General features: G+C 50.7%; 2 protein-coding genes across 10 annotated transcripts in view; one reads left to right on the top strand and one right to left on the bottom strand.

Annotated features, from left to right (window-relative positions):
* The window catches only part of FAM131C (family with sequence similarity 131 member C), a 49,437-nt gene extending 39,241 nt beyond the window's left edge, over positions 1-10,196 (top strand). Inside the window, exons 2-6 of the mRNA XM_073656130.1 lie at positions 182-342; positions 425-518; positions 4,966-5,148; positions 5,316-5,426; positions 9,541-10,196. Coding sequence (XP_073512231.1) covers positions 182-342; positions 425-518; positions 4,966-5,148; positions 5,316-5,426; positions 9,541-9,866 — 875 coding nt within the window. The 3' untranslated portion in view covers positions 9,867-10,196. The remainder of the gene's footprint in view (positions 1-181; positions 343-424; positions 519-4,965; positions 5,149-5,315; positions 5,427-9,540) is intronic.
* Positions 10,197-20,924: 10,728 nt separating this feature from the next.
* The window catches only part of CLCNKA (chloride voltage-gated channel Ka), a 233,901-nt gene continuing 227,458 nt past the window's right edge, over positions 20,925-27,367 (bottom strand). For 8 of the 9 annotated variants that reach the window (XM_073656124.1, XM_073656122.1, XM_073656125.1 and 5 more), the window contains 10 exons: positions 26,620-26,704; positions 25,861-26,034; positions 25,623-25,692; positions 25,434-25,544; positions 24,225-24,438; positions 23,941-24,074; positions 23,705-23,802; positions 22,558-22,626; positions 22,292-22,468; positions 20,925-22,078 (listed from right to left, as the gene is read on the bottom strand). In XM_073656124.1, coding sequence (XP_073512225.1) covers positions 22,040-22,078; positions 22,292-22,468; positions 22,558-22,626; positions 23,705-23,802; positions 23,941-24,074; positions 24,225-24,438; positions 25,434-25,544; positions 25,623-25,692; positions 25,861-26,034; positions 26,620-26,704 — 1,171 coding nt within the window. In that variant the 3' untranslated portion in view covers positions 20,925-22,039. The remainder of the gene's footprint in view (positions 22,079-22,291; positions 22,469-22,557; positions 22,627-23,704; positions 23,803-23,940; positions 24,075-24,224; positions 24,439-25,433; positions 25,545-25,622; positions 25,693-25,860; positions 26,035-26,619; positions 26,705-27,367) is intronic. The other variant, XM_073656126.1, reaches the window with a different exon arrangement.

Genomic DNA, 27,367 nt, shown 5'->3' with positions numbered 1-27,367 from the left:
GCTCAGTTCAGTATCACCGGCCGCAGCAGGACCACCCAGTGGTCTCCATTGAAGCTGCAGCTGTTTTCTGCCATATCTGGAGTACAGGGAGCAGTGAGTTTTGGGGGCTGCACTTTTCACTCTTGGAGTTTGGGGGTCTCTGTCCTTGTCTCAGAATTTCCCATCTCTTCTTCTTTTGCAGAGTTTTTCCTCAGTGGAAACAAAGATTTTCACTTCTCGAACAATAACACAAAACCGAGCTGCCCCCCAGTGGTATCTACAGAAATACCTCCACCAGCAGAGGGCGCCGCACCCACCGACAGTCCAGAGGAGGATGAGGAGGAGGAGGATGTGCTGGGGCAGGTGAGGGGTAGGATGTGGCCCATTGACCCCTGTGACCGTCCCCTCCCCCCCGCTGTAATCTGACATCTTTCTTCCTCTACAGAAATGTTATAAGGCATCTAATGGCTTCATGTGCGAATCCAAGGCGAATTCAGAGAGCTACGAGATCACAGAGCTGGCGACCTCCTCCCTGATCGGTGAGTGGCGGGAGCAGCATCGTGTGCTGCAACACCGGGGCCACGGTAGTGAGGATAGACCGCCTACCGGCTGTAGAGGGATACAAAGGGCCATTGTTGAAAGGTGCCCCCCAGGGAGAAAAGCAAAGCATCCAGTATTACATATGGTCTGTGTATGGCGGTATTATACTGTTATTATATGATGTGATCTGTGTGTGGTGGTGTGATGAATGGCACCAGAGAGATCACGCAGAATCCCACCGCTGCCACCACTTGTGAAGGATCCACACCTCGCCGCCCGCCTGACGTTACAGTTACGTCAGACGAAACACGCTGCCCTTTGCACCAACGTGACGTTCTGCACCCCCTCGGGGACGTGTAGGGTCAGATTGGTACAGTTCTACACAGACACCCCCTGTCCACACGGGTACAGGAAGGTACCGGGAGTGAGAAGAGGTGGCCCACTCGGTCACTGACGTGGCACCACACTCTCTCACACCCCTGACAGGCTGAGAGGCCCCTCTCACTGACCCAAGTGAAACAGAACCTTGTCAGCCTGGTAGAGCTGCCACCAGTTTCTATTAGATATAAGCCCCCCGGTCCGTTAACGGGAATTATATTGGGCCAGAAACCAGCCCCGGTAGCGTGTTCGTTGGACCAAACAATGGACGTGAGGATTCGTGGATCGAGATAAAAGAGCAGCCCGAGGTTAAATTATATATTTAATCGCCTTAAGGGCACACTAGGCAATACACTATATACATAAGAGTTATGCATACATAATGGTCCGAGATGGAAACACAATAGTAACGGTACAAAAGAGATAAGCAGATACTAAGAGTCAGTTACCAGTCAGATGGAAGGCCTGACTTGTGGGGGAGGGGCTGCCACATGGGAGGCTTGTGGGTCCCTCTCTCTTTTCTGTGACTTCCTTCACAGGATGTGTCGTCGCGACCTCCCCAGAGAAAAAGCCCTGGGCTATAGCTGTCGGAGCTTTTAACTTCTCTGGGTCACTCCCCCTACTGCCCCCTGGCTGGACCTAAATCTCCACCCCTGGCCTCCAAAACTAAAATGGGCTATACTTCCTTAATGGACGGTCCTAGGGATCTGGATCTGGTGTCATTGGATCCAGTTGGCCCCTGCTATGCGTGGGGACCAAATACAGTGGCCCTAGGGGTTTCTGAAAGGCTGTGCCGTGTATCTCCCCATCCCTACGCGCTAGACTGTGCTGGAAGCCAGGGTGACATTCCTTATATTCGTGTAATTCCAAAAATCTATTTGGTGTATCCCTGGGATGCATCATATTCCCATAACTCGGTGTTGAATTATAATTGTCTGACACAAAGGGCATGCCGCATAGCTGGGGTCCACAGGAGGTCTTCCTGTAGCAGCTCCATGGCTGAGCGCTGCTGTGAGACATTTGTCACTCACTGTCTCTCTGCCCCCTCCCTTCTTCTTAGCTGAAGCAGTGTCCGGTTACAGCTGTACACTGTAGACCATTATAATCCCCTGCAAAACAGGATACACTGATTGACATGGGATTATATCTACAATATTCTTCACAGGCGGTATTAAACTATTATTATATGATGTGATCTGTGTATGGCAGTATTATATGATTATTATATGATGTGATCTGTGTATGACGGTATTATACTGTTATTATATGAAGTGATCTGTGTATGGCGGTATTATATTGTTGTTATATGATGTGATCTGTGTGTGGCGGTATTATACTGTTATTATATGATGTGATCTGTGTGTGGCGGTATTATACTGTTATTATATGATGTGATCTGTGTGTGGGGGTATTATACGGTTATTATACGATGTGATCTGTGTATGGCGGTATTATACTGTTATTATACGATATGATCTGTGTATGGCGGTATTATACTGTTATTATATGATGTGATCTGTGTGTGGCGGTATTATACTGTTATTATATGATGTGATCTGTGTATGGCGGTATTATACTGTTATTATATGATGTGGTCAGTGTATGGCGGTATTATACAGTTATATGATTTGATCTGTGTATGGCGGTATTAAACAGTTATAAGATGTGATCTATGTATGGCAGTATTATACATTTATATGATGTGATCTGTGTATGGCGGTATTATACAGTTATATGATGTGATGTATGTATGGCAGTATTATACATTTATATGATGTGATCTGTGTATGGCGGTATTATACAGTTATATGATGTGATCTGTGTATGGCGGTATTATACAGATATTATATGATGTGATCTGTGCATGGCGGTATTATTCAGATATTATATGATGTGATCTGTGTATGGCAGTATTATACAGTTGTATGATGTGATCTGTGTATGGCGGTATTATACAGATATTATATGATGTGATCTGTGTATGGCGGTATTATACAGATATTATATGATGTGATCTGTGTATGGGAGTATTATTCAGATATTATATGATATGATCTGTGTATGGCGGTATTATACAGTTATATGATGTGATCTGTGTATGGCGGTATTATACAGTTATATGATGTGATCTGTGTATGGCGGTATTATACAGTTATATGATGTGATCTGTGTATGGCGGTATTATACAGTTACATGATTTGATCTCTGTATGGCAGTATTATACAGTTATATGATGTGATCTGTGTATGGCGGTATTATACAGTTATATGATGTGATCTGTGTATGGCGGTATTATACAGTTATATGATGTGATCTGTGTATGGCGGTATTATACAGTTATATGATGTGATCTGTGTATGGCGGTATTATACAGTTATATGATGTGATCTGTGTATGGCGGTATTATACAGTTATATGATGTGATCTGTGTATGGCGGTATTATACAGATATTATATGATGTGATCTGTGTATGGCGGTATTATACAGTTGTATGATGTGATCTGTGTATGGCGGTATTATACAGATATTATATGATGTGATCTGTGTATGGCGGTATTATTCAGTTGTATGATGTGATCTGTGTATGGCAGTATTATACAGTTATATGATGTGATCTGTGTATGGCAGTATTATACCGTTATATGATGTGATCTGTGTATGGCGGTATTATACAGTTATTAGATGATGTGATCTGTGTATGGCGGTATTATTCAGATATTATATGATGTGATCTGTGTATGGCGGTATTATACAGTTGTATGATGTGATCTGTGTATGGCGGTATTATACAGTTGTATGATGTGATCTGTGTATGGCGGTATTATTCAGATATTATATGATGTGATCTGTGTATGGCGGTATTATACAGTTGTATGATGTGATCTGTGTATGGCAGTATTATACCGTTATATGATGTGATCTGTGTATGGCGGTATTATACAGTTATTAGATGATGTGATCTGTGTATGGCGGTATTATACAGTTATTAGATGATGTGATCTGTGTATGGCGGTATTATACAGTTAGATGATGTGATCTGTGTATGGCGGTATTATACAGTTATATGATGTGATCTGTGTATGGCAGTATTATTCAGATATTATATGATGTGATCTGTGTATAGCGGTATTATTCAGATATTAGATGATGTGATCTGTGTATGGCGGTATTATTCAGATATTAGATGATGTGATCTGTATATGGCGGTATTATACAGATATTAGATGATGTGATCTGTGTATAGCGGTATTATTCAGATATTAGATGATGTGATCTGTGTATGGCGGTATTATTCAGATATTAGATGATGTGATCTGTGTATGGCGGTATTATACAGTTGTATAATGTGATCTGTGTATAGCGGTATTATTCAGATATTATATGATGTGATCTGTGTATGGCGGTATTATTCAGATATTAGATGATGTGATCTGTGTATGGCGGTATTATACAGTTATTAGATGATGTGATCTCTGTATGGCGGTATTATTCAGATATTAGATGATGTGATCTGTGTATGGCGGTATTATTCAGATATTAGATGATGTGATCTGTGTATGGCGGTATTATACAGTTGTATGATGTGATCTGTGTATAGCGGTATTATTCAGATATTAGATGATGTGATCTGTGTATGGCGGTATTATACAGTTGTATGATGTGATCTGTGTACTGCGGTATTATTTTGGCATTTTATGGCTGTATAATTTTGGCTGAAGTTGCACATATTAGTGTCTATCACTGAAAAGAGCATGGGGGGCTTTTAACCTATTTTTCTTTTTGCCTGGTTCCTGGGTTTTTTTTTGCTGGGGGTCCGGGGCCCCACTTTGGTGGCGCTGGATGTGATTCAGTGATTACTTTTATCCTGTGATCAGCATTTCTGTGGAGACCGTGTGGATCCGAAGCGTCTCGTTCTCCAGGACCAGTCAGGTAACGTGGAAGACCCCCATCCAGAGTCATGTGACCAGATGAGGCCCTCAATGGTTCTCTTATTGGGGGCCATCACCGAGCAGCGGGGCCCCAGCAGTCAGATGGCCCCTGGTGCTCCCTGTGATTTCTGCCTCTAGGTCTGGTACAAACCATAAAAGATCACATCACCAAGCCCACCGCCATGGCCCGCGGCCGCGTAGCCCATCTGATCGAGTGGAAAGGCTGGAGCGCCCCCCAGTCCGGCTGGGACCCTTCCCTGACCGACGAGGAGAATTACTCTGACCTGACGGATGAGCTGAAGGAAGCGCGATTTGCTGCAGGTGAAGTCGGGGGGCCGGGGGGTCCTGGACATTCACAGAGGGCCACAATGGTGACTAGCACCCCATCATCCTCACCTGAGCCCTAATATAACGGCTGAGCTCTTCCGGGCCCCTGCAATGATCGGTGATCTGGGGTCTGCGGCTGCTGATCTGTGTCTGTCCCTCAGGGGTCGCGGAGCAGTTCGCCATCACTGAAGCCACGCTCAGCGCCTGGTCCTCGCTGGACGATGAGGAGATGCATTATGGACTCGGCTCCCAAGAGGTTCGTCAGCTTCAAGGTCAGTCCCGTCCGAGAACCCGGCGCCGCTGCTCTTCGGGGTCCTGGGCCGCTGCTCTTCAGGGTCCTGGGCCGCTGCTCTTCGGGGTCCTGGGCCGCTGCTCTTCGGGGTCCTGGGCCGCTGCTCTTCGGGGTCCTGGGCCGCTGCTCTTCGGGGTCCTGGGCCGCTGCTCTTCGGGGTCCTGGGCCACTGCTCTTCGGGGTCCTGGGCCGCTGCTCTTCGGGGTCCTGGGCTGCTGCTCTTTGGGGTCCTGGGCTGCTGCTCTTTGGGGACCTGGGCTGCTGCTCTTTGGGGTCCTGGGCTGCTGCTCTCCGGGGTCCTGGGCCGCTGCTCTCCGGGGTCCTGGGCCGCTGCTCTCCGGGGTCCTGGGCCGCTGCTCTCCGGGGTCCTGGGCCGCTGCTCTCCGGGGTCCTGGGCCGCTGCTCTCCGGGGTCCTGGGCCGCTGCTCTCCGGGGTCCTGGGCCGCTGCTCTCCGGGGTCCTGGGCCGCTGCTCTCCGTGGTCCTGGGCTGCTGTTCTCCGTGGTCCTGGGCCGCTGCTCTCCGTGGTTCTGGGCCGCTGCTCTCCGTGGTCCTGGGCTGCTGCTCTTTGGGGTCCTGGGCTGCTGCTCTTTGGGGTCCTGGGCCCCTGCTCTCCGGGGTCCTGGGTCGTGGTTCTCCGGGGTCCTGGGTCGTGGTTCTCCGGGGTCCTGGGCCCCTGCTCTCCCGGGTCCTGGGCCCCTGCTCTCCGGGGTCCTGGGCCGCTGCTCTCCGGGGTCCTGGGCCGCTGCTCTCCGGGGTCCTGGGTCGTGGTTCTCCGGGGTCCTGGGTCGTGGTTCTCCGGGGTCCTGGGTCGTGGTTCTCCGGGGTCCTGGGCCCCTGCTCTCCGGGGTCCTGGGTCGTGGTTCTCCGGGGTCCTGGGCCCCTGCTCTCCCGGGTCCTGGGCCCCTGCTCTCCCGGGTCCTGGGCCCCTGCTCTCCCGGGTCCTGGGCCCCTGCTCTCCGGGGTCCTGGGCCCCTGCTCTCCGGGGTCCTGGGCCCCTGCTCTCTGGGATCCTGGGCCCCTGCTCTCCGGGGTCCTGGGCCCCTGCTCTCCGGGATCCTGGACCCCTGCTCTCCGGGGTCCTGGGCCGCTGCTCTCCGGGGTCCTGGGCCGCTGCTCTCCGGGGTCCTGGGCCGCTGCTCTCCGGGGTCCTGGGTCGTGGTTCTCCGGGGTCCTGGGTCGTGGTTCTCCGGGGTCCTGGGCCCCTGCTCTCCGGGGTCCTGGGCCGCTGCTCTCCGGGGTCCTGGGCCGCTGCTCTCCGGGGTCCTGGGCCGCTGCTCTCCGGGGTCCTGGGTCGTGGTTCTCCGGGGTCCTGGGTCGTGGTTCTCCGGGGTCCTGGGCCCCTGCTCTCCCGGGTCCTGGGCCCCTGCTCTCCCGGGTCCTGGGCCCCTGCTCTCCGGGGTCCTGGGCCCCTGCTCTCTGGGATCCTGGGCCCCTGCTCTCCGGGGTCCTGGGCCCCTGCTCTCCGGGATCCTGGACCCCTGCTCTCAGGGGTCCTGGGCCGCTGCTCTCCGGGGTCCTGGGCCGCTGCTCTCCGGGGTCCTGGGCCGCTGCTCTCCGGGGTCCTGGGTCGTGGTTCTCCGGGGTCCTGGGTCGTGGTTCTCCGGGGTCCTGGGCCCCTGCTCTCCGGGGTCCTGGGTCGTGGTTCTCCGGGGTCCTGGGCCCCTGCTCTCCCGGGTCCTGGGCCCCTGCTCTCCGGGGTCCTGGGCCCCTGCTCTCCGGGGTCCTGGGCCCCTGCTCTCCGGGGTCCTGGGCCCCTGCTCTCAGGGGTCCTGGGCCCCTGCTGGGAGTTTCAGACGCCTCGTCCCCTGGTCTCGCTCACACAGCTGGAGGGGCTGTTGCACTGTATCAGTCCATGACTTTTACCTCCACTGATACATTGTAACAAGCGCAGCAGTGAGGACGACGTGGTTAATGGCGGGGCCCTATCTGCTGCGCGGATGCCCCGGGGCCCCGACTCTCTGTCCCCTGGTGATCGCTGAGCGGCTTCTATTTCTGGCTCCGCAGCGACGATGGATGGAAGCGACGCCGGGATCTGGGTCACATCCCCCACCGCTCGCTCTCCACAGGACGGGGGTCTCACGGACCAGCACCAGGGTCATGGGGGGGACTGATGTACTGCACCCAATAGGGGACGTCATGTAGACACAAAATCCTGAGACTCCAGAGCTGAAATCACAGATCTGCTGCTAATCTATTAGAGTACGTTCCGCTGAATACTCCAAATAAGAACCACAACTCCCAGCATACACTGACCGGCCCTGGCTGGGGGCAGCTCTGGCAGTAACTGCAGCACTGGACAAGATATTACCTGAAATCTGGGGAGACGTGTAACTACAGTGAATGCCATGATGTAACAGCAGAATAGTGAGTGCAGCTCTGGAGGTGACTGGAGGATAAGCCACGATGTAACAGCAGAATAGTGACTACAGCTCTGGAGGTGACTGGAGGATAAGACCTGATGTAACAGCAGAATAGTGACCGCAGCTCTGGAGGTGACTGGAGGATAAGCCACGATGTAATAGCAGAATAGTGACTACAGCTCTGGAGGTGACTGGAGGATAAGACACGATGAAACAGCAGAATAGTGACTACAGCTCTGGAGGTGACTGGAGGATAAGACCTGATGTAACAGCAGAATAGTGACTACAGCTCTGGAGGATAAGCCACGATGTAACAGCAGAATAGTGACTACAGCTCTGGAGGTGACTGGAGGATAAGACCTGATGTAACAGCAGAATAGTGACTACAGCTCTGGAGGTGACTGGAGGATAAGCCACGATGTAACAGCAGAATACTGAGTGCAGCTCTGGAGGTGACTGGAGGATAAGACCTGATGTAACAGCAGAATAGTGACCGCAGCTCTGGAGGTGACCGGAGGATAAGACATGATGTAACAGCAGAATAGTGACTGCAGCTCTGGAGGGGTCTGGAGGATAAGACACGATGTAACAGCAGAATAGTGACTGCAGCTCTGGAGGTGACCGGAGGATAAGACACGATGTAACAGCTGAATAGTGACTGCAGCTCTGGAGGTGACTGGAGGATAATACCTGATGTAACAGCAGAATAGTGACCGCAGCTCTGGAGGTGACTGGAGGATAAGCCACGATGAAACAGCAGAATAGTGACTACAGCTCTGGAGGTGACTGGAGGATAAGACCTGATGTAACAGCAGAATAGTGACTACAGCTCTGGAGGATAAGCCACGATGTAACAGCAGAATAGTGACTACAGCTCTGGAGGTGACTGGAGGATAAGACCTGATGTAACAGCAGAATAGTGACTACAGCTCTGGAGGTGACTGGAGGATAAGCCACGATGTAACAGCAGAATAGTGAGTGCAGCTCTGGAGGTGACTGGAGGATAAGACCTGATGTAACAGCAGAATAGTGACCGCAGCTCTGGAGGTGACCGGAGGATAAGACCTGATGTAACAGCAGAATAGTGACTGCAGCTCTGGAGGATAAGCCACGATGTAACAGCAGAATAGTGACTACAGCTCTGGAGGTGACTGGAGGATAAGACCTGATGTAACAGCAGAATAGTGACTACAGCTCTGGAGGATAAGCCACGATGTAACAGCAGAATAGTGACTACAGCTCTGGAGGTGACCGGAGGATAAGACCTGATGTAACAGCAGAATAGTGACTACAGCTCTGGAGGATAAGCCACGATGTAACAGCAGAATAGTGACTACAGCTCTGGAGGTGACTGGAGGATAAGCCACGATGTAACAGCAGAATAGTGAGTGCAGCTCTGGAGGTGACTGGAGGATAAGACCTGATGTAACAGCAGAATAGTGACCGCAGCTCTGGAGGTGACCGGAGGATAAGACATGATGTAACAGCAGAATAGTGACTGCAGCTCTGGGGGTGACCGGAGGATAAGACACGATGTATCAGGCGGTGATGATGGGAGTTGTGGCTCCTCTGAGCTTTTCTCTGGGTTTTCTCTCCTGGTATTAATGGTTCTTCTGTCTTTTTGCCCGGGGTGGTGTCGGGGTGATCAGTGCGGACCCTGCGCCCCCTGGTGGTTGCCCCCTGACACTCTCTTGTCTTGGTTTCATCAGCCCCGTCCTCTGTTTTCTTGCAGATCTGGAGGGTCTCTACCTGCAGCGTCGGCTGCTGAGCTTCACTCCGGGGGGCTGCGGCTCTGATCTGGGTGGGAGCCTCCCCGGACTCTCCTTCTCCTCCGCCGTGTCACTGGCGGCAGCTTCCCAACAAGTGAGCGATCCGCGATCCCACCACTCCGTGTTTCCCGGCCCTTTACTGAACGGCGGGAGGAGCAGCAGCTCTGACAACTCCAAGGCGGCGGCGCAACCGGAGGGCGACAGCGCAACCTGCAAACCGCGACTGAACAGCTCCCTGCACTACGTGGACAGCAGCTCGTTATCCGAGGACGAGGTCTTCTACAACTGACCGAGCGTCAGCTCCTGGGCCCACATGGCGTCAGGACTGTCACTGCAGAGGAGACTTTGTCCGTGGTGACCCGGCCGGGTGAGAACCTGGGCAGAACCGGGCGGAGCGGAGGTCCAGGAGCCTGCGGAGCAGAACTCCCCTGTCAGCAATATGTTTGTCACTATGAGGGTCCGGATCGTCCTCCGGGGTCCGGTCTCCAGCCTTATTTCACAGGAACGTGTCATGTGGTTCCGTGTCGGTCGCTGCGTGTCGTCCGTTCTGTGACTGTCAGTGAATGTATCGGCCTTTTCTGTTACATCTGATCCACTAATAAACACCATGATCACAGGATCCCCGAGCACCTACTCACTGCACCGACCTGCAGAGGACACCATAACACTCTGCCTTCACAGCTGTGTCCTGTCCTGAGAGTTTGCTACAATGTATCAGTGCAGCTAGAGCTCAGGAGAGATTTACAGCAATGTGCAGTCTGGATATAAGAGGATATAGCAGCCAATATAATGGGCAACTACAGAGTGCAGACTAGCGACATCTGGTGTCTGTAATGGGTACTGCAGTCATGGGACAATTACATGTGCAGACTAGTGACATCAGGTGTCTGTAATGGGTACTGCAGTCATGGGACAATTATAGTGTGCAGACTAGTGACATCTGGTGTCTGTAATGGGCACTGCAGTCATGGGACGATTATAGTGTGCAGACTAGTGACATCTGGTGTCTGTAATGGGTACTGCAGTCATGGGACAATTATAGTGTGCAGACTAGCGACATCTGGTGTCTGTAATGGGTACTGCAGTCATGGGACGATTATAGTGTGCAGACTAGTGACATCTGGTGTCTGTAATGGGTACTGCAGTCATGGGACGATTATAGTGTGAAGACTAGTGACATCTGGTGTCTGTAATGGGTACTGCAGTCATGGGACGATTATAGTGTGAAGACTAGTGACATCTGGTGTCTTTAATGGGTACTGCAGTCATGGGACGATTATAGTGTGAAGACTAGTGACATCTGGTGTCTGTAATGGGTACTGCAGTCATGGGACAATTATAGTGTGTAGACTAGTGACATCTGGTGTCTTTAATGGGTACTGCAGTCATGGGACGATTACATGTGCAGACTAGTGACATCTGGTGTCTTTAATGGGTACTGCAGTCATGGGACGATTACATGTGCAGACTAGTGACATCTGGTGTCTTTAATGGGTACTGCAGTCATGGGACGATTATAGTGTGCAGACTAGTGACATCTGGTGTCTGTAATGGGTACTGCAGTCATGGGACGATTACATGTGCAGACTAGTGACATCTGGTGTCTGTAATGGGTACTGCAGTCATGGGACAATTATAGTGTGCAGACTAGTGACATCTGGTGTCTTTAATGGGTACTGCAGTCATGGGACAATTATAGTGTGTAGACTAGTGACATCTGGTGTCTTTAATGGGTACTGCAGTCATGGGACGATTACATGTGCAGACTAGTGACATCTGGTGTCTTTAATGGGTACTGCAGTCATGGGACGATTATAGTGTGCAGACTAGTGACATCTGGTGTCTGTAATGGGTACTGCAGTCATGGGACGATTACATGTGCAGACTAGTGACATCTGGTGTCTGTAATGGGTACTGCAGTCATGGGACAATTATAGTGTGCAGACTAGTGACATCTGGTGTCTTTAATGGGTACTGCAGTCATGGGACAATTATAGTGTGTAGACTAGTGACATCTGGTGTCTTTAATGGGTACTGCAGTCATGGGACGATTACATGTGCAGACTAGTGACATCTGGTGTCTTTAATGGGTACTGCAGTCATGGGACGATTACATGTGCAGACTAGTGACATCTGGTGTCTTTAATGGGTACTGCAGTCATGGGACGATTACATGTGCAGACTAGTGACATCTGGTGTCTTTAATGGGTACTGCAGTCATGGGACGATTATAGTGTGAAGACTAGTGACATCTGGTGTCTGTAATGGGTACTGCAGTCATGGGACGATTACATGTGCAGACTAGTGACATCTGGTGTCTTTAATGGGTACTGCAGTCATTGGACGATTACATGTGCAGACTAGTGACATCTGGTGTCTTTAATGGGTACTGCAGTCATGGGACGATTATAGTGTGCAGACTAGTGACATCTGGTGTCTGTAATGGGTACTGCAGTCATGGGACGATTACATGTGCAGACTAGTGACATCTGGTGTCTGTAATGGGTACTGCAGTCATGGGACAATTATAGTGTGCAGACTAGTGACATCTGGTGTCTTTAATGGGTACTGCAGTCATGGGACAATTATAGTGTGTAGACTAGTGACATCTGGTGTCTTTAATGGGTACTGCAGTCATGGGACGATTACATGTGCAGACTAGTGACATCTGGTGTCTTTAATGGGTACTGCAGTCATGGGACGATTACATGTGCAGACTAGTGACATCTGGTGTCTTTAATGGGTACTGCAGTCATGGGACGATTACATGTGCAGACTAGTGACATCTGGTGTCTTTAATGGGTACTGCAGTCATGGGACGATTATAGTGTGAAGACTAGTGACATCTGGTGTCTTTAATGGGTACTGCAGTCATGGGACGATTATAGTGTGAAGACTAGTGACATCTGGTGTCTGTAATGGGTACTGCAGTCATGGGACAATTATAGTGTGTAGACTAGTGACATCTGGTGTCTTTAATGGGTACTGCAGTCATGGGACGATTACATGTGCAGACTAGTGACATCTGGTGTCTTTAATGGGTACTGCAGTCATGGGACGATTACATGTGCAGACTAGTGACATCTGGTGTCTTTAATGGGTACTGCAGTCATGGGACGATTACATGTGCAGACTAGTGACATCTGGTGTCTTTAATGGGTACTGCAGTCATGGGACGATTACATGTGCAGACTAGTGACATCTGGTGTCTTTAATGGGTACTGCAGTCATGGGACGATTACATGTGCAGACTAGTGACATCTGGTGTCTGTAATGGGTACTGCAGTCATGGGACAATTATAGTGTGCAGACTAGTGACATCTGGTGTCTGTAATGGGTACTGCAGTCATGGGACGATTACATGTGCAGACTAGTGACATCTGGTGTCTGTAATGGGTACTGCAGTCATGGGACGATTATAGTGTGCAGACTAGTGACATCTGGTGTCTGTAATGGGTACTGCAGTCATGGGACGATTACATGTGCAGACTAGTGACATCTGGTGTCTGTAATGGGTACTGCAGTCATGGGACAATTATAGTGTGCAGACTAGTGACATCTGGTGTCTGTAATGGGTACTGCAGTCATGGGACGATTATAGTGTGCAGACTAGTGACATCTGGTGTCTTTAATGGGTACTGCAGTCATGGGACGATTATAGTGTGCAGACTAGTGACATCTGGTGTCTGTAATGGGTACTGCAGTCATGGGACGATTATAGTGTGCAGACTAGTGACATCTGGTGTCTGTAATGGGTACTGCAGTCATGGGACGATTACATGTGCAGACTAGTGACATCTGGTGTCTGTAATGGGTACTGCAGTCATGGGACGATTATAGTGTGCAGACTAGTGACATCTGGTGTCTGTAATGGGTACTGCAGTCATGGGACGATTATAGTGTGCAGACTAGTGACATCTGGTGTCTGTAATGGGTACTGCAGTCATGGGACGATTATAGTGTGCAGACTAGTGACATCTGGTGTCTGTAATGGGTACTGCAGTCATGGGACGATTATAGTGTGCAGACTAGTGACATCTGGTGTCTGTAATGGGTACTGCAGTCATGGGACGATTATAGTGTGCAGACTAGTGACATCTGGTGTCTTTAATGGGTACTGCAGTCATGGGACGATTACATGTGCAGACTAGTGACATCTGGTGTCTGTAATGGGTACTGCAGTCATGGGACAATTATAGTGTGCAGACTAGTGACATCTGGTGTCTGTAATGGGTACTGCAGTCATGGGACGATTATAGTGTGCAGACTAGTGACATCTGGTGTCTTTAATGGGTACTGCAGTCATGGGACGATTATAGTGTGCAGACTAGTGACATCTGGTGTCTGTAATGGGTACTGCAGTCATGGGACGATTACATGTGCAGACTAGTGACATCTGGTGTCTGTAATGGGTACTGCAGTCATGGGACGATTATAGTGTGCAGACTAGTGACATCTGGTGTCTTTAATGGGTACTGCAGTCATGGGACGATTATAGTGTGCAGACTAGTGACATCTGGTGTCTGTAATGGGTACTGCAGTCATGGGACGATTATAGTGTGCAGACTAGTGACATCTGGTGTCTGTAATGGGTACTGCAGTCATGGGACGATTATAGTGTGCAGACTAGTGACATCTGGTGTCTGTAATGGGTACTGCAGTCATGGGACGATTATAGTGTGCAGACTAGTGACATCTGGTGTCTTTAATGGGTACTGCAGTCATGGGACGATTATAGTGTGCAGACTAGTGACATCTGGTGTCTTTAATGGGTACTGCAGTCATGGGACGATTATAGTGTGCAGACTAGTGACATCTGGTGTCTTTAATGGGTACTGCAGTCATTGGACGATTACATGTGCAGACTAGTGACATCTGGTGTCTGTAATGGGTACTGCAGTCATGGGACGATTATAGTGTGCAGACTAGTGACATCTGGTGTCTGTAATGGGTACTGCAGTCATGGGACGATTACATGTGCAGACTAGTGACATCTGGTGTCTGTAATGGGTACTGCAGTCATGGGACGATTACATGTGCAGACTAGTGACATCTGGTGTCTGTAATGGGTACTGCAGTCATGGGACGATTATAGTGTGCAGACTAGTGACATCTGGTGTCTGTAATGGGTACTGCAGTCATGGGACGATTATAGTGTGCAGACTAGTGACATCTGGTGTCTGTAATGGATACTGCAGTCATGGGACAATTATAGTGTGCAGACTAGTGACATCTGGTGTCTGTAATGGGTACTGCAGTCATGGGACAATTATAGTGTGCAGACTAGTGACATCTGGTGTCTGTAATGGGTACTGCAGTCATGGGACGATTATAGTGTGCAGACTAGTGACATCTGGTGTCTGTAATGGGTACTGCAGTCATGGGACGATTATAGTGTGCAGACTAGTGACATCTGGTGTCTGTAATGGGTACTGCAGTCATGGGACAATTATAGTGTGCAGACTAGTGACATCTGGTGTCTGTAATGGGTACTGCAGTCATGTGACGATTATAGTGTGCAGACTAGTGACATCTGGTGTCTGTAATGGGTACTGCAGTCATGGGACAATTATAGTGTGCAGACTAGTGACATCTGGTGTCTGTAATGGGTACTGCAGTCATGGGACGATTACATGTGCAGACTAGTGACATCTGGTGTCTGTAATGGGTACTGCAGTCATGGGACGATTATAGTGTGCAGACTAGTGACATCTGGTGTCTGTAATGGGTACTGCAGTCATGGGACGATTATAGTGTGCAGACTAGTGACATCTGGTGTCTTTAATGGGTACTGCAGTCATGGGACGATTACATGTGCAGACTAGTGACATCTGGTGTCTGTAATGGGTACTGCAGTCATGGGACGATTACATGTGCAGACTAGTGACATCTGGTGTCTGTAATGGATACTGCAGTCATGGGACAATTATAGTGTGCAGACTAGTGACATCTGGTGTCTGTAATGGGTACTGCGGTCATGGGACGATTATAGTGTGCAGACTAGTGACATCTGGTGTCTGTAATGGGTACTGCAGTCATGGGACAATTATAGTGTGCAGACTAGTGACATCTGGTGTCTGTAATGGGTACTGCGGTCATGGGACGATTATAGTGCAGACTAGTGACATCTGGTGTCTGTAATGGGTACTGCAGTCATGGGACGATTATAGTGTGCAGACTAGTGACATCTGGTGTCTGTAATGGGTACTGCAGTCATGGGACGATTACATGTGCAGACTAGTGACATCTGGTGTCTGTAATGGGTACTGCAGTCATGGGACGATTATAGTGTGCAGACTAGTGACATCTGGTGTCTGTAATGGGCACTGCAGTCATGGGACACTTATAGTGTGCAGACTAGTGACATCTGGTGTCTGTAATGGGTACTGCAGTCATGGGACGATTACATGTGCAGACTAGTGACATCTGGTGTCTGTAATGGATACTGCAGTCATGGGACAATTATAGTGTGCAGACTAGTGACATCTGGTGTCTGTAATGGGTACTGCGGTCATGGGACGATTATAGTGTGCAGACTAGTGACATCTGGTGTCTGTAATGGGTACTGCAATCATGGGACAATTATAGTGTGCAGACTAGTGACATCTGGTGTCTGTAATGGGTACTGCAGTCATGGGACGATTACATGTGCAGACTAGTGACATCTGGTGTCTGTAATGGGTACTGCAGTCATGGGACGATTATAGTGTGCAGACTAGTGACATCTGGTGTCTGTAATGGGTACTGCAGTCATTGGACGATTACATGTGCAGACTAGTGACATCTGGTGTCTGTAATGGGTACTGCAGTCATGGGACGATTATAGTGTGCAGACTAGTGACATCTGGTGTCTGTAATGGGTACTGCAGTCATGGGACGATTACATGTGCAGACTAGTGACATCTGGTGTCTGTAATGGGTACTGCAGTCATGGGACACTTATAGTGTGCAGACTAGTGACATCTGGTGTCTGTAATGGGTACTGCAGTCATGGGACGATTATAGTGTGCAGACTAGTGACATCTGGTGTCTGTAATGGGTACTGCAGTCATGGGACGATTATAGTGTGCAGACTAGTGACATCTGGTGTCTGTAATGGATACTGCAGTCATGGGACACTTATAGTGTGCAGACTAGTGACATCTGGTGTCTGTAATGGGTACTGCAGTCATGGGACAATTATAGTGTGCAGACTAGTGACATCTGGTGTCTGTAATGGGTACTGCAGTCATTGGACGATTACATGTGTAGACTAGTGACATCTGGTGTCTGTAATGGGTACTGCAGTCATGGGACGATTATAGTGTGCAGACTAGTGACATCTGGTGTCTTTAATGGGTACTGCAGTCATTGGACGATTACATGTGCAGACTAGTGACATCTGGTGTCTGTAATGGGTACTGCAGTCATTGGACGATTATAGTGTGCAGACTAGTGACATCTGGTGTCTTTAATGGGTACTGCAGTCATGGGACGATTATAGTGTGCAGACTAGTGACATCTGGTGTCTGACATCTGGTGTCTGTAATGGGTACTGCAGTCATGGGACGATTATAGTGTGCAGACTAGTGACATCTGGTGTCTGTAATGGGTACTGCAGTCATGGGACGATTACATGTGCAGACTAGTGACATCTGGTGTCTGTAATGGGTACTGCAGTCATGGGACGATTATAGTGTGCAGACTAGTGACATCTGGTGTCTGTAATGGGTACTGCAGTCATTGGACGATTACATGTGCAGACTAGTGACATCTGGTGTCTGTAATGGATACTGCAGTCATGGGACAATTATAGTGTGCAGACTAGTGACATCTGGTGTCTGTAATGGGTACTGCAGTCATGGGACGATTATAGTGTGCAGACTAGTGACATCTGGTGTCTGTAATGGGTACTGCAGTCATGGGACAATTATAGTGTGCAGACTAGTGACATCTGGTGTCTGTAATGGGTACTGCAGTCATGGGACGATTACATGTGCAGACTAGTGACATCTGGTGTCTGTAATGGGTACTGCAGTCATTGGACGATTACATGTGCAGACTAGTGACATCTGGTGTCTGTAATGGGTACTGCAGTCATGGGACGATTACATGTGCAGACTAGTGACATCTGGTGTCTGTAATGGGTACTGCAGTCATGGGACACTTATAGTGTGCAGACTAGTGACATCTGGTGTCTGTAATGGGTACTGCAGTCATGGGACGATTATAGTGTGCAGACTAGTGACATCTGGTGTCTTTAATGGGTACTGCAGTCATGGGACGATTATAGTGTGCAGACTAGTGACATCTGGTGTCTGTAATGGGTACTGCAGTCATGGGACGATTACATGTGCAGACTAGTGACATCTGGTGTCTGTAATGGATACTGCAGTCATGGGACAATTATAGTGTGCAGACTAGTGACATCTGGTGTCTGTAATGGGTACTGCAGTCATGGGACGATTATAGTGTGCAGACTAGTGACATCTGGTGTCTGTAATGGGTACTGCAGTCATGGGACAATTATAGTGTGCAGACTAGTGACATCTGGTGTCTGTAATGGGTACTGCAGTCATGGGACGATTATAGTGTGCAGACTAGTGACATCTGGTGTCTGTAATGGATACTGCAGTCATGGGACGATTACATGTGCAGACTAGTGACATCTGGTGTCTTTAATGGGTACTGCAGTCATGGGACGATTATAGTGTGCAGACTAGTGACATCTGGTGTCTGTAATGGGTACTGCAGTCATGGGACGATTACATGTGCAGACTAGTGACATCTGGTGTCTGTAATGGATACTGCAGTCATGGGACAATTATAGTGTGCAGACTAGTGACATCTGGTGTCTGTAATGGGTACTGCAGTCATGGGACGATTATAGTGTGCAGACTAGTGACATCTGGTGTCTGTAATGGGTACTGCAGTCATGGGACGATTACATGTGCAGACTAGTGACATCTGGTGTCTGTAATGGGTACTGCAGTCATGGGACAATTATAGTGTGCAGACTAGTGACATCTGGTGTCTGTAATGGGTACTGCAGTCATGGGACGATTATAGTGTGCAGACTAGTGACATCTGGTGTCTGTAATGGGTACTGCAGTCATGGGACGATTATAGTGTGCAGACTAGTGACATCTGGTGTCTGTAATGGGTACTGCAGTCATGGGACGATTACATGTGCAGACTAGTGACATCTGGTGTCTGTAATGGATACTGCAGTCATGGGACAATTATAGTGTGTAGACTAGTGACATCTGGTGTCTGTAATGGGTACTGCAGTCATGGGACGATTATAGTGTGCAGACTAGTGACATCTGGTGTCTGTAATGGGTACTGCAGTCATGGGACGATTACATGTGCAGACTAGTGACATCTGGTGTCTGTAATGGGTACTGCAGTCATGGGACGATTATAGTGTGCAGACTAGTGACATCTGGTGTCTTTAATGGGTACTGCAGTCATGGGACGATTACATGTGTAGACTAGTGACATCTGGTGTCTGTAATGGGTACTGCAGTCATGGGACAATTATAGTGTGCAGACTAGTGACATCTGGTGTCTGTAATGGGCACTGCAGTCATGGGACGATTATAGTGTGCAGACTAGTGACATCTGGTGTCTGTAATGGGTACTGCAGTCATGGGACGATTACATGTGCAGACTAGTGACATCTGGTGTCTGTAATGGATACTGCAGTCATGGGACAATTATAGTGTGCAGACTAGTGACATCTGGTGTCTGTAATGGGTACTGCAGTCATGGGACGATTACATGTGCAGACTAGTGACATCTGGTGTCTGTAATGGATACTGCAGTCATGGGACAATTATAGTGTGCAGACTAGTGACATCTGGTGTCTTTAATGGGTACTGCAGTCATGGGACGATTATAGTGTGCAGACTAGTGACATCTGGTGTCTGTAATGGGTACTGCAGTCATGGGACGATTACATGTGCAGACTAGTGACATCTGGTGTCTGTAATGGGTACTGCAGTCATGGGACGATTACATGTGCAGACTAGTGACATCTGGTGTCTGTAATGGGTACTGCAGTCATGGGACGATTATAGTGTGCAGACTAGTGACATCTGGTGTCTGTAATGAGTACTGCAGTCATGGGACGATTATAGTGTGCAGACTAGTGACATCTGGTGTCTGTAATGGGTACTGCAGTCATGGGACGATTACATGTGCAGACTAGTGACATCTGGTGTCTGTAATGGGTACTGCAGTCATGGGACAATTATAGTGTGCAGACTAGTGACATCTGGTGTCTGTAATGGGTACTGCAGTCATGGGACAATTATAGTGTGCAGACTAGTGACATCTGGTGTCTGTAATGGGCACTGCAGTCATGGGACAATTATAGTGTGCAGACTAGTGACATCTGGTGTCTGTAATGGGTACTGCAGTCATGGGACAATTATAGTGTGCAGACTGGTGACATCTGGTGTCTGTAATGGGTACTGCAGTCATGGGACACTTATAGTGTGCAGACTAGTGACATCTGGTGTCTGTAATGGGCACTGCAGTCATGGGACAATTATAGTGTGCAGACTAGTGACATCTGGTGTCTGTAATGGGTACTGCAGTCATGGGACGATTACATGTGCAGACTAGTGACATCTGGTGTCTGTAATGGGTACTGCAGTCATGGGACAATTATAGTGTGCAGACTAGTGACATCTGGTGTCTGTAATGGGTACTGCAGTCATGGGACAATTACATGTGCAGACTAGTGACATCTGGTGTCTGTAATGGGTACTGCAGTCATGGGACAATTATAGTGTGCAGACTAGTGACATCTGGTGTCTGTAATGGGTACTGCAGTCATGGGACAATTACATGTGCAGACTAGTGACATCTGGTGTCTGTAATGGGTACTGCAGTCATGGGACAATTATAGTGTGCAGACTAGTGACATCTGGTGTCTGTAATGGGCACTGCAGTCATGGGACGATTATAGTGTGCAGACTAGTGACATCTGGTGTCTGTAATGGGTACTGCAGTCATGGGACAATTACAGTGTGCAGACTAGTGACATCTGGTGTCTGTAATGGGTACTGCAGTCATGGGACAATTATAGTGTGCAGACTAGTGACATCTGGTGTCTGTAATGGGTACTGCAGTCATGGGACAATTATAGTGTGCAGACTAGTGACATCTGGTGTCTGTAACCGGTACTGCAGTGATGGACGATTTCTCTTTCTGTGTCCGCTGCGCTGTTCTCCTTGCGGAAAATTATCTATCACATGGAGAGAATTTTGACTTTGTGATAATCACCCTTCAGCTGTAATAACCTGAGGCAGAGCCAGCGATGAGCAGTAATATCACACAATCATCCTCACTATAATAATCACACAAGAAATTATACAAAACTTTAATCCGTCGTATGAGCATCAATCAGAGCGAAATGTGATGATCATTAATACTAGTGAGAACGCAGGACATGGAGAATGATCGGGTGCCTCGGGGCCGGAGTAGTATAACGTCCTTGGGGCCGGAGTGTTATAATGTCCTCGGGGCCGGAGTATTGTAACGTGTCGGGGCCGGAGTGTTATAACGTCCTCGGGGCCGGAGTGTTATAGCGTCCTCGGGGCCGGAGTGTTATAGCGTCCTCGGGGCCGGAGTGCCACAACGTCCTCGGGGCCGGAATGTTATAATGTCCTCGGGGCCGGAGTGTTATAACGTCCTCGGGGCCGGAGTATTATTACGTCCTCGGGGCCGGAGTATTATTACGTCCTCGGGGCCGGAGTGTTATAACGTCCTCGGGGCCGGAGTGTTATAACGTCCTCGGGGCCGGAGTATTATTACGTCCTAGGGGCCGGAGTGTTATAACGTCCTCGGGGCCGGAGTGTTATAACGTCCTCGGGGCCGGAGTGTTATAACGTCCTCGGGGCCGGAGTATTATAACGTCCTCGGGGCCGGAGTGTTATAACGTCCTCGGGGCCGGAGTGCCACAACGTCCTCGGGGCCGGAGTGTTATTACGTCCTCGGGGCCGGAGTGTTATTACGTCCTCGGGGCCGGAGTGTTATAACGTCCTCGGGGCCGGAGTATTATTACGTCCTCGGGGCCGGAGTATTATAACGTCCTCGGGGCCGGAGTATTATAACGCTCGTCCAGTCTTCTGTAGATGAACTCCAGTCGTTCAATAATACAGAGTTCTGCAGTTTTCCCGATGTTCTTCAGTTTCTCTCGGTTCTCAGGAGCAGCGCTCGCTGTCGGTGGAAGGAAACGTTCTTCCCGCTCAGCTGGGACCAGGTCAGGATCTCAGACTGAACAACATCCATCACTGAGGAGGGACCAAGACACAAAGTCTCCGGAGAGTTACAGAACGGCCTGATGGGGGTGGTGGTCCTTGTATAGTAACGAGCGGCCGGGTCTTATGTCCACTCATCACATTCGGGATCTGCGCTGTGGAGGCTCCAGGCTCCTGAGGTGTCGACCCCGGACCTCCAGCTCCAGCGGCTTCATTTCGGGTTTGCCAGACTCTCAATGGCCGTCCTCATCTGAAATAAGAAATATCTGTCACCGTGTCACTAGGGGGCGCCCACGAGCTGCAAACCTCACCTCGTCCACAGGGGGCACCTGAGAGCTGCAAACCTCACCTCGTCCACAGGGGACACCTGAGAGCTGCAAACCTCACCTCGTCCACAAGGGGTGCCTACAAGCTGCAAACCTCACCTCACCTAAAGGGGGAGCCCGTGAGCGGCAAACCTCACCTCGTCCACAGGGGGCGCCCGCGAGCTGCAAACCTCCACTACTACACGAGAGGGGAACATTTTCCTGGAGTAGAAAGGACGACGACGTACCTCCTTCCGGGTGACGCAGCCGACAATCTTCCCGAACTCTGTGACGAAGGCTTGCTGGAGATTGAGCAGCACAAAGAGGTGATGAGCCTGAGGAGGGGAATGATGAGAGTTATACAGGACCTGTGGGGGGTTGTCACCTGGAGACTTATGGCTGCCATCATCTCAGGAGTCCTCACCTCGTGTAAAGACGTAAAGGACGACAGCTGGAAAGTGACCGGATCAATGCTGCATCCATCACTCAGACCCTGCGGAGAGGACACATCATACTCTAGTCACATCCAAAGCAGCAATTCATCATCTCACTGAACCAGCAGAGGGCAGCAGTGTCTGTACAGAGCGTGGCCCCTGTGGTACCCTCTTACCTTGTGCTCGGGGGTTCCTTGGTTCAGAGTCTGTACAGAGCGTGGCCCCTGTGGTGCCCTCTTACCTTGTGCTCGGGGGCCCCTGGTTCAGTGTCTGTGCAGAGCGTGGCCCCTGTGGTGCCCTCTTACCTTGGGCTCGGGGGCCCCTGGTTCAGTGTCTGTGCAGAGCTTGGCCCCTGTGGTGCCCTCTTACCTTGTGCTCGGGGGCCCCTGGTTCAGTGTCTGTGCAGAGCGTGGCCCCTGTGGTGCCCTCTTACCTTGGGCTCGGGGGCCCCTGGTTCAGTGTCTGTGCAGAGCTTGGCCCCTGTGGTGCCCTCTTACCTTGGGCTCGGGGGCCCCTGGTTCAGTGTCTGTGCAGAGCGTGGCCCCTGTGGTGCCCTCTTACCTTGGGCTCGGGGGCCCCTGGTTCAGTGTCTGTGCAGAACGTGGCCCCTGTGGTGCCCTCTTACCTTGGGCTCGGGGGCCCCTGGTTCAGTGTCTGTGCAGAGCGTGGCCCCTGTGGTGCCCTCTTACCTTGTGCTCGGGGGCCCCTGGTTCAGTGTCTGTGCAGAGCGTGGCCCCTGTGGTGCCCTCTTACCTTGTGCTCGGGGGCCCCTGGTTCAGTGTCTGTGCAGAGCGTGGCCCCTGTGGTGCCCTCTTACCTTGGGCTCGGGGGCCCCTGGTTCAGTGTCTGTGCAGAACGTGGCCCCTGTGGTGCCCTCTTACCTTGTGCTCGGGGGCCCCTGGTTCAGTGTCTGTGCAGAGCGTGGCCCCTGTGGTGCCCTCTTACCTTGTGCTCGGGGGCCCCTGGTTCAGTGTCTGTGCAGAGCGTGGCCCCTGTGGTGCCCTCTTACCTTGGGCTCGGGGGCCCCTGGTTCAGTGTCTGTGCAGAGCTTGGCCCCTGTGGTGCCCTCTTACCTTGGGCTCGGGGGCCCCTGGTTCAGTGTCTGTGCAGAACGTGGCCCCTGTGGTGCCCTCTTACCTTGGGCTCGGGGGCCCCGGGCTCCTGGTTGGACTCGTGCATCTCCAGGAAGCTGATGAGACGACTTCTCTGCACGGTGCCGACCAAGACTCGAGCTTCTGCCGGGGAAACATTCAGAATATTCACTGCGGGGCCGACAGCAGACACCCCACCCTGTGACTACAACCCTCAGCAGGCAGTACATGATGGGAGCTGTAGTCCTGCACCCCATGGTGGGGCTCGCTCGGCTCACGCACCCGTGTTGTCCACCACCGGGAACTCGGTGTCGTCTGAGGACGTGATGACCTGCAGGACGCGGTGGAAGTCGGCGTCTCGGGGCAGCACCTCCAAGTCCGTCTTCATGAACTCCTTGGTCTTCACCTTGTAGGAGCTGTGAACCGGGCGGCCGGAGGTTACAAGACAGCGCCATCACCCCGTCCACCGCTGACCCACATCGCGCACCGCCCGACCCACCTCGCGCCCCTCACTCCCTCCGACCCACCTCGCGCCCCAGCGTGCCCCCGGTATAAGCGCCACCTACTTTATCTGGCGGCTGCGGATCCGCGGCAGGTACGGCAGCTTCTTCACAATGATGGTCCCGTCATAGAACGACGGCTGGAACTTCTGGGCGATGGCGTTGGCGATAAGCACCGACAGGATGACCGGGAGGATGTGCGCGATCTGACCCGTGGCCTCAAACGCAAGGAGCGCGGTGGAGAGCGTGTGCGTCACGGCCCCCGAGTACGCCGCGGCCCCTAACAGGAGAGACGCAGGAGAGTCAGACATCGGATCCTGCAGAACACTCCAGTCACAGCCAGAGCTGTAACCAGAGCGAAGAACATTACTGCTGGAGCTGCTGCACCGACATCCCATAATGCTTTTCACCGAGCTCCGCCGCATTGTGGGAGACGTAGGATTTTATAGATCTCAGTAGAGGGCTGGAAGTATCTCCCACAATGCACTGCAAAACAGCTATCAGCAGGGGGCAGCAGTGAGAAGTGAGGTTCTGCTCCTGAGAGCTGACAGCAAAGCAGCAGAATAGTGACTGCAGCTCTAGAGGTGACTGGAGGATACGATACGATGTAACCGCAGAATAGTGACTGCAGCTCTAGAGGTGACTGGAGGATACAATAAGATGTAACAGCAGAATAGTGAGCGCAGCTCTGGAGGTGACTGGAGGATAAGACACAATATAAGGGCAGAATAGTGACTGCAGCTCTGGAGGATAAGACATGATGTAACAGCAGAATAGTGAGTGCAGCTCTGAAGGATAAGACATGATGTAACTGCAGAATAGTGACTGCAGCTCTGGAGGTGACTGGAGGATAAGACACCATGTAACAGCAGAATAGTGACTGCAGCTCTGGAGGTGACTGGAGGATAAGACACCATGTACCAGCAGAATAGTGACTGCAGCTCTGGAGGATAAGACATGATGTAACAGCAGAATAGTGACTGCAGCTCTGGAGGATAAGACATGATGTAACAGCAGAATAGTGACTGCAGCTCTGGAGGATAAGACACGATGTAACAGCAGAATAGTGACTGCAGCTCTGGAGGTGACTGGAGGATAAGACACCATGTAACAGCAGAATAGTGACTGCAGCTCTGGAGGTGACTGGAGGATAAGACACCATGTAACAGCAGAATAGTGACCGCAGCTCTGGAGGTGACTGGAGGATACGATACTACAATAAATCGGTCAGATCTCATCTCTTTGACACCACATATCATATACTCAAGGTCTCACCTGCCAGAGCGTAGCCTCCGGGGATGATGGGGTTAACTACGCCATCAGAGGTGATGCCACCCGGGAATATATACGCTATGGTCTCACCCACCAATCGTCCGATGGCGGCTCCTGTGGATGGTGAGAGCACACAGGGGGATGATGGTGGTTATATCCGGCTACTTCTCCGGCTTCTGCGGCGGCGCTCACCATATATGAAGACTGGCATGAAGTACCCGGCGGGCAGCGGCAGCGTGGTGGCGAGGATGAACATCCAGAACTGGAGAAACGCAGAAAAGCAAAAAGATGAAATCCTCTGATGACATCACTGACATTCAGGAGGTCTGATGACATCACAGACTGATGTAGAGGCTGATGTCACATGACTTGTGAGTATCCAATCAGACAGCAGACGGCGGTTCTGTCCGTTAATGTGACAGCGACGCACCTTCATGACGATGAAGAACGCCAGCGTGCCAAAGATGGAGATTTGCGGGTTCGCCCATTCCATCCACAGGTTATTGGGGTCCACGGTTACGGGGCTCGGTGCGGACATATTCTGGGAAAGCGTCCACCACGTGCGGTTATCGAAGAGGGAGACGAGAAGTTCCTTCATGGAGAGCTGCGGACGGCGGCAAAAGCAGAAATGTCACAAAACGGCGAGAAATAGATCTGATTCCACCGCAAAGGTACAGGGGGCTAGATCCTCCGGGACCCCAGAGATCAAAACCCCCCCGGGGATCAGAAACCCCAGGACCCCCACAGATAATAAGCCCCAGGACCCTGGAGATCACAACCCCCCGGGGATCAGAAACCCCAGGACCCCCACAGATAATAAGCCCCAGGACCCTGGAGATCAAAACCCCCCGGGGATCAGAAACCCCAGGACCCCCATAGATAATAAGCCCCAGGACCCCAGAGATCAAAACCCCCCCGGGGATCAGAAACCCCAGGACCCCCACAGATAATAAGCCCCAGGACCCTGGAGATCACAACCCCCCGGGGATCAGAAACCCCAGGACCCCCACAGATAATAAGCCCCAGGACCCTGGAGATCAAAACCCCCCGGGGATCAGAAACCCCAGGACCCTGGAGATCACAACCCCCTCATTGCAGCTTCCCCTGCTGCCTTACATGGGAGCAGCTTATCTCTGTTCATCCTGAGCTTCCAGGTACATGAACAGTGAAACCTGCAGAGAAGACTGACCCGACACGCCAGGTACTGCCCGAGGAAATCCGGAAACGTTATGGACGCCATGAGGAGAGCCAGCAATGCCGAGTACACGGGTTTACTGCAACGAGGGGAAAAGGGAACAACTCAAGACAAGCGACGCCACTATCTCTAGTGACATCATGTCCTGCACTCCGGTCACATCCAAAGCTGCATCGACAAAACTGCTGTTACAACGTGTCTTATCCTCCAGTCACCTCCAGAGCTGCAGTCACTATTCTGCTGTTACATTGTGTCTTATCTTCCAGTCACCTCCAGAGCTGCAGTCACTATTCTGCTGTTATATCATGTCTTATCCCCAGTCACCTCCAGAGCTGCAGTCACTATTCTGATGTTACATCAGGTCTTATCCCCAGTCACCTCCAGAGCTGCAGTCACTATTCTGATGTTACATCATGTCTTATCCCCAGTCACCTCCAGAGCTGCAGTCACTATTCTGCTGTTACATCGTGTCTTATCCTCCAGTCACCTCCAGAGCTGCAGTCACTATTCTGCTGTTACATCATGTCTAATCCTCTAGTCACCTCCAGAGCTGCAGTCACTATTCTGCTGTTACATTGTGTCTTATCCCCAGTCACCTCCAGAGCTGCAGTCACTATTCTGCTGTTAAATCATGTCTTATCCTCCAGTCACCTCCAGAGCTGCAGTCACTGTTCTGCTGTTACATCGTGTCTTATCCTCCAGTCACCTCCACAGCTGCAGTCACTATTCTGTTGTTACATCA

The sequence above is a fragment of the Phyllobates terribilis genome, unplaced genomic scaffold (assembly GCF_046119375.1).
Source record: "Phyllobates terribilis strain yellow unplaced genomic scaffold, ASM4611937v1 Scaffold_12__6_contigs__length_324123572, whole genome shotgun sequence".
Classification (NCBI taxonomy): Eukaryota; Metazoa; Chordata; class Amphibia; order Anura; family Dendrobatidae; genus Phyllobates; species Phyllobates terribilis.
Note: the sequence above shows the minus strand (reverse complement) of the source record. Positions and strands in the feature narration are given on the sequence as shown.